Source organism: Macadamia integrifolia, chromosome 10 (genome assembly GCF_013358625.1).
Source record: "Macadamia integrifolia cultivar HAES 741 chromosome 10, SCU_Mint_v3, whole genome shotgun sequence".
NCBI lineage: Eukaryota > Viridiplantae > Streptophyta > Magnoliopsida > Proteales > Proteaceae > Macadamia > Macadamia integrifolia.
Window position 1 is genome coordinate 7,077,827 of NC_056566.1, and position 7,860 is coordinate 7,085,686.

At 45.3% G+C, this 7,860-nt stretch overlaps 1 protein-coding gene across 1 annotated transcript; it reads right to left on the minus strand.

The window, feature by feature from the left end:
* Window positions 1-795: 795 nt before the first annotated feature.
* LOC122091608 lies at window positions 796-1,569 on the minus strand. Its single transcript, XM_042661624.1, has one exon. The coding sequence runs from the start codon at window positions 1,567-1,569 to the stop codon at window positions 796-798; it is 774 nt and encodes a 257-aa protein (XP_042517558.1).
* Between the last annotated feature and the right edge of the window lie 6,291 nt (window positions 1,570-7,860).

Genomic DNA, 7,860 nt, shown 5'->3' on the forward strand with positions numbered 1-7,860 from the left:
TGAATGAGTTGGGGAGAGACATGCAAGATGTGAACCGAGACGAGGTCCTCATCCCATACTAGCCAAATTCGACCTGCTTCAGAAGCCTCATAGTTGGTATGAAGCCTCCACTTGGAAGTAAAGCTACGAGCAACAGAAGCAAAATTCCTCTTTTTAACTCTAGTCTCAATTAGACCAAATAATGCCAAATGATTAGAAGATGCCCAGTCCATCACAGAGTGCTTTTTACTAGGGTCGTTCAAACCCCTAGTATTCCAAGATCCCAACTTAATCATTTAGAAAAATTACGGTTAGGTTTTTGCGAAGGGGAAACCCGCACCGGACTTCTATCACGCACCCGTGTCACAGGAGGAGCATTTTGGTCTTCCCCACCTGAAACGGCCAGCTGTGAAAGATTTTCTAAGGATGCAAAACGGTTACCCGTGCAAACCGTGACCTGAGATGGAGGATACGAGTCATTCAAAGAATGCACCATTGTCTTGACCGAAGCGGGGCTGAAGTTAGAAACCGAATCCTCCTCACCACCCAGCTACCTCAAATGGGGGCGTTTGCTAAATTGGGCTTGTCCATAATAGGCTTAAGATGAACTTCTACCTGGACATGAGAATCGGAATCTCTATGGGGATGAGCTGTGGTTGGCAGAATATCCCCAACATGGAAAGAATCATTAGTGGGAAGAGTAGCATTGGAAGGAACCAAATTTGGTTCCTCATTAACCATAAAATCCTCATCCTTAGAGGCCACAAGGGATAATGAACCTCCTAATAAGGAAGTATCGGATCCACTTTCCAAAAATTAGATGGGTAAATCACCAATTGTGGCGGTGTTCTCATCAGCCCAGGAAACTTTCTTGTTTGAGATTCTGCGGCGTCTACCACCCTGTGCTGGCTGACGTGCATCGGAACCTCCATTGGTGTCTGAACTTGACCTCCCTGCATCATTAAAAGCCTCGTTATTACGAGACGCCGGTCGTCTCCCTCTACTTTGACGACGTTGAGGCTCCTGCCACTGGTCATTTGCCTTAAGGGGACCGCCCCTCTCATCATTTTTCTCAGACCCTTCCACCTTGCACTGATGATCGTTGTGACCAAAGGTCTTACATGTACTACATATCGGCGGAACCCAGTCGTAGACGACTGGCTGTTCAATAGTTGATCCATCATCCAGAACAATATGCACAGTAGAGGGAAGACCACCTTCGGCATTCATTAGTACGCATAGACGAGCAAAAGACAACCTCTCTCGCTGAGCAGTCCGCCGATCAACGCAAATAGGTGTGCCCAGAACACTAGCTATCTTCCCCAAGCTACGGTTCCCCCAAAAGTGAAGGTTAAGGCCGTAGAGACGTATCCATAGTGGCAAAAACTTTTCCACCTTCTTTGTTAAAGAAATCTCAGGGGACCAAGGATGCAGAATGAGAGGACGAGCTCCCAACGACCAGGGACCTTCATCCAAGATTTGTCGGCACGCTTCAACTGATTGAAAATCAAAAATAAAAATACCACTCTCCGGGCCAAAAACCTCTACTGCACCTACGTGTTGCCATTTTTGGTTGGCGAAGCATTGCATGTACGCATAAGCAGGCTTTGGACCGAAGACATATCCAATGAGTGCACATTCCCATCGATTTTGCTTGTCAACCAAATCAGCAGAAGAGCAGCGTGCCACTTTTTAACCATTAACCAGTGCAGGCTTGACAAAAGGAATGCTAGCATCAGTCTCAACCATTCCATTGTGCAGGAACAGACTCGCCCAGGATTTCTCGGTATCATCATGCCCATGTTCGAAGTTAGGAGAAGGACGTTGGACCACCGGAGAAATGCTGTCGGTGGCCATACAGACTGTGAAAAAAAAAACCACAAGCAATAGTCATCCTAAAATCTCAGAGCCTCGCCCAGATCAAAATTATCTTATATTTGTTATTTATATCTTTTCGGACCCAAATAAGGCAGTTGCGCATTCACAAATACAACGGGTATGGATCTACTATAAACCCCAAATGATGAACTATGAGCTTGATTGTTGAACATAAAGAGGTCTACTTCGTGTTCGGTATCTGGTAGACTGGTATGTGTTTTTTCTATCTAGATTCCCTTCTATTGTTAGGGGCGTGACCTGCTTAGGTGAAGGTAGTCTTTTCATCATCTTAGCCCAATGTTATTTTGGTCTGAGAGGTCTGATTTATAGGTGGTCTCCTTTTCTATTATTTGATTGGAAGGGGGGATTTGGCTTGGAAGGAGAGATGGTCAGATTTGCTATTTCTTCCGGAATGAGTTTTTTTTTTTTTTTTTTTGGGTGGGGGTAGGGTTGGGATTGGGATGGGGAATGCAAGGATTTCCATGTAGTCTATTGGAATTGGATTTATGATCTTGGGAGTTGACGATGAAGAGAATTTCATGGATTGTTCAGTTGTTTTTTGGACTCAAATGACTCACAAAACTTACAAGGGATTAAGTCTCATTAAGTTCTATGGATAGCTGCGAACTTGGAATCCGTTAGATCGTTGCCATAGGGTAAAAGACTAGATATTCGTTGTAGAATATTATTTTCCATCAAATCCATGATGAAAATTGTTATTGTTAATTAATTTGCTTTTTTTTTTGGTAAATACTAGTCTATATATTCATGCGTGACCAACGCGAGGAGTCTGATTTACATAAATCAGAAATCCACGAAGTTAAAGAAGGCCAATCCATCCTGCATGCTAAGGATAGGGCTTTCCTAGCTAGGCAGTTAGCCACGCTGTTAGTCTCCCTAGTAACATACTTGAAGGAACAAGATAGAAAAAAGGTGGACAGATATTTGATGTCCATAAGGATGCTGTAAACTTCAAGCTTGGAGTCTGAGTTGGTGCTGCTTAGTAGCATGGCTAACTCAAGGTTATCAGTTTCCACTTCAATGTTGTCAATAACTTCAGCAATACCTTGAAGAAGACTAGAGCGAATTGCTATAGCTTCACCTTGTAGAATACAAGAGCAAGCAGTTGATTTAGAGACAACTGATATGGGAATGCCTTCAAAATTCCTTAAAATGAAACTCACTCCCATCTTAGTCTTGGACATAGCAGCATTAGTGTTCAATTTAATGGATGAAGTGCATAGGGGACACCAAAAAGCTGATCAGTTGACAATAGGTTGGTGGAGAGATTGAGCAGTGCCGAGCTTGGGATTTGTAGAACTCATCAAATTCTCCTTCAGCATAAGAAATTATTTCCTTAGGAGATCGGTCTGTGCCATTAAAAATTAGATCATTGTGTGCCAACCACAAGGGTCAACATATGTAAAAGGACAGACCTGAAATCTCTTTCCCACTCGCTCTCTTGTTGCAAAAAAGGAGCTCCACCTTGAATAGTATCAACCAGGTTAGGGTCCTCTGTTGGGCTAAAACCAAGTCTACATCAATGCCAAACTGCCCGAGCAAAGTTGCAATCGAGTAAGATATGATTTACAGTCTCATTTTCATAGCTACATCGAGGGCAGGCTAGACTGAGAGGGGCTTTCCTATGGACCAGCGCTTCTGCTGAGGGAAGGCCATTAGAACAAGCTCTCCAAGCTAGGTTTCTAACCTTTGGGATAGTGGGTGCATTCCAGATTCTCCGCCAAACAGCTGCTGGTGGGGAGTAATGACGTCTGCTAGTGGAGCAAGATGGAGCAGACTGATGGGCATTATCTTTTATATTGCAAATATGGTGATAAGCAGATTTAACGGAGTAGATTCCATTCTTTGATGTGCCCCAAACTCTTCAATCTTGGCGAGGAAATAAACTCAAATGGACATTCCTAATGGCATTACCATCTTCGGGGTTAAAATGTGTATGTAAGAGGTCCTCCCTCCAAACCTTGTTCTCTTCTATTAAATCAGATTCCCATTTGCAGCTACCATCATTGAATTGTGGATGCTGAATCTTGAAGTTGAAAGTAGATGGGAGCCATCCATCTTCCCAAATCAGAATATCCTCTCTAGTTCCTACCAACCATAGAAGGCCTTCCTCTGGGACTTTTCTGCCTTCAAGCACGCTCCTCCAGCCCTAAGAGGGAGATGAGCCTACTGTAGCATGAAGGAAATCTGCATTTGGAAAGTAAATGCTTTTCATCATTTGTGCCCAAGGGGAGGTAGGGAACTTCCATAATCGCCAAGCCAATTTTCCCAATAGGGCTCTGTTGTGTATAGTTGGATCTCTGAACCCCAATCCCCCTTTTATCTTTAGAGCGACACATTTTGTCCCACGAAATCCAACAGATCTTATGCTTATCTTCAGTCCCATCGCAAAAGAAATGCGTTGCTACCCTTCGAAGAGTATTGTGATGGGCTATCGGCAGCTTGAAATGGGAGGCAGCGTAAGTATTCATTGAGAGAGCTACTAATTTTAGCATATTTTCCTTCCTAGCATATGACAATAATCTATGCTTCTAGCTTTGCATTCTGCCTTTGGTTTTCTCAATGATTTCCTTAAACAACTCGAACTTGGAGGTGCCGAAATGAGTAGAAAGGCCCAAGTATTTCTTTGGTGGGGCTCCATAAGGGATTTTTAAAATACGTGAGAACCACTGTTTGAATTTTGGAGCCGTGTTGGGGCTGAAGACTAAACACGATTTCTGAAGGTTAACTTGCTGCCCACTAGCCAAGCAATACAAATCCAAACGATCCTTGATATTGTTGATATCATTGGGCTTTGCCTCCGAGAAAATGAGGATGTCATCTGCAAACAGTAAATGGGACAGAGGATTATCTATTACGCATTTTCATGCCATGAATAAGACCATCACTCTCTGCCTTGTCAAGCACTGCACTTAAAGTTTGTCAGTAGATCACAAAGATTGCCGGAGATAAAGGATCGCCTTGGCGTATGCCCCTTGAGGGAGTTACAGCTCCACGCATTGACCCATTAATAAGCATCTTATACGAAACCGATGAAATGCAAGATAGGACCATAGATACCCACTTCCGGCAAAATCCCATTTGAAGAACACTCAATGAATTTCCATTCGAGCCTATCATATGCTTTCCTCATGTCTAACTTTATGGCTACAAATCTCCTTTTCCCTTTCTTCTTATGAGAAATATAGTGGAAGGCTTCATGGGCACTGATGCGGTAAAAATTGATCGAATGATCTTCCTTGCAGTTCCTGGTGCTTTAGTCAACCTGCACAGAAGAGATGATAGGGGAGAGTCGGGCTGACCCGACAGGGGACTCTCCGATGCCTAAGTCAGATCTTTCCACAACAGATGCTCAAGAGAGCTTTTCTAGTAAAAGAAGTGATCGATCTTCTATGATGGAGGCTTACCTTGGTATTTTTAGGCTGCTGATAGAGAGAGAAGGAAGGGCGTTTGTGGAGAATCCTGTTTAGGCGTAGAGTCCTTGAGAGATGTGCACTATTTATTCAGTGCGAAACATGCTACTTCACTTTCTAAGTCGAGGCTGCTCAACAGTTCAAGGACATGACTGTCGCTTGTTCAAAGGTGGAGGAGGCAAAGCGCCTTTATGGGGAGCCGCACAAGATCACAGGCCAACTGGAGGTTGAGAAGAAATGGCCCGATCTAAGGAGGTCCGTGCCAATGATGTCGAGTTGATAACTGGAGAGCTGGAACAGGAGGTTGCTAAGCAGCTCAATGCCAACAGAAACTTGATGAAGGAGAATGATGCTCTCTAGGATGAGTTGTCCAAGACTCAAGGCGCCGACAAGAAGGAGGAGGAGCTCGCAGCTAGGGTTGGTGAGCTGGAAAGGCAACACTGGGATGAGCTGGAGGCCAACGAGGTGGCTAAACCCCTAGGCCTGTCAGAAGTGGTTGGTTGATGTTAACATTGCTTTGTTTTAGGTTGGCTCGGATGATGCCATCCGGTTCATCCTGAGTAAGATGCCAGGCTACAATCTAACGGACTATGAGTAGCGCGTTCCCACCCCTGCTACTTCGGTGTAGCTTGGTGGCTCGATTGACCTTGGTGAAGAGGTGACCCGACTTGAAGGATAGCTAAGTGAAGAGCTAGGCCTGTGGATTAGCCCTCGAGATTAGCCTTGTATATATATATTTTTTATGTAGATGCCTCTTTCGGCAACGATGTACTTTGAGGGCCTTTTTCCCCTTTTTTGATGAATGAAAAATTTGTTTTGATGTCTTCATCTCTCAGCATTCTTGTGCTTCTTTATTTATTTTCTTGTACTTCGAGCGCGACACAAAATGAGTAATTGTTAAAATAATAAGGACTAGTATAGCTGCCTAAGTGTGGCTCCGTTCCCTAGCTGAGCTTGGAATTGATCTTCTATGTCTAGCTTGTGAGTTCTTGAGGTGCCAAGCCTGGGCCTAGCCATGGGGGTGCCGAGCTGGGGCTCGATCTTAGAGAATGCTGAGCTTGGGCTCAGTCTTAGAGGGTGCCAAGCTTGGGCTCGATCTTTTGAGGTGCCAAACCTGGGTTTGGTCTTGGCAGTGTTGAGCTAGAGCTCGATCTTAGGTGCTGTCGAGCTAGAGCTCGGTCTTTATGCCTTAACTATTAAGGTCTTTGAGTTGCCAAACTAGGGTCTGATCTTGATAGTGCTGAGCTTGAGCTCGGTCTTAGATGCTGTCAAGCTGGAGCTCAGTCTTAGATGCCACCGAGCTGTAGCCCAGTCTTTATGCCTTAGTTGTTAAGGTCTTTGAGTTGCAAAACTAGGGTCTGATCTTGATAGTGCCGAGCTTGAGCTCGGTCTTAGATGCTGTTGAGTTGGAGCTAGGTCTTAGATGCTGCCGAGCTGTAGCCCGATCTTAGATGCTACCCAGCTGTATCCCGATCTTAGTTGCTGCCAAGCTGTAGCCAGGTCTTTATGCCTTAGTTGTTAAGGTCTTTAAGTTGCCAAACTAGGGTCTGGCCTTGATAGTACCGAGCTTGAGCTCGATCTTAGATGTTGCCGAACTAGAGCTCGGTCTTAGATGCTGTCGAGCTGTATCTCGATCTTAGATGCTGCCGAGCTGTAGCCCGGTCTTTATGCCTTAGTTGTTAAGGTCTTTGAGTTGCCTAACTAAGGTCTGGTCTTGATAGTGCCGAGCTTGAGCTCGGTCTTAAATGCTGCGAGCTGTATCCCGGTCTTAGATGTTGCTGAGTTGTAGCCCGGTCTTTATGCCTTTGTTATTAAGGTCTTTGAGTTGCCAAACTAGGTCTGGTCTTGATAGTGCCGAGCTTGAGCTCGGTCTTAGATGCTGCCAAGCTAGAGCTTGGTCTTAGATGCTATCGAGCTATATCCCAGTCTTAAATGCTGTCGAGCTATAGCCTGGTTTTTATGCCTTAGTTGTTAAGTCTTTGAGTTGCCAAACTAGGGTCTGGTCTTGATAGTGCCGAGCTGGGGCTCGGTCTTAGGGAATGCCAAGCTTGGGCTCGGTCTTAGGGAATGCCGAGCTTGGGCTCGGTCTTTTGAGGTGCCTTATGTTAAGGTCTTTTGTAGTGCCGAGCCAGGGCTCAGGCTTGCATGCTTTAGTGCGTAAGGTCTTGAGGTGCTGAGTTATACTCGGGCTTGCATGCCTTAGTGCGTAAGGTCTTGAGGTGCCAAGCCTTGCTTGGGCTTGCATGCCTTAGTGCGTAAGGGCTTGAGGTGCTGAGCCGTGCTCAGGTTTGCATGCCTTAATGCATAAGGTCTTGAAGTGCCAAGCCGTGCTTGGGCTTGCATGCCTTAATGAGTAAGGTCTTAAGGTGTCGAGCTGTGCTCGGGCTTGCATGCCTTTGTGAGAAAGGTCTTGAGGTGCTGAGCCATGCTCAGGCTTGCATGCCTTAATAAGGTCTTGAGGTGCCGAGCCATGCTTGGGCTTACATGCCTTAGTGCGTAAGGTCTTGAGGTGCCGAGTCGTGCTCGAGCTTGTAACGTGGATATAATATTCTTTTACCAACCGGTTCGG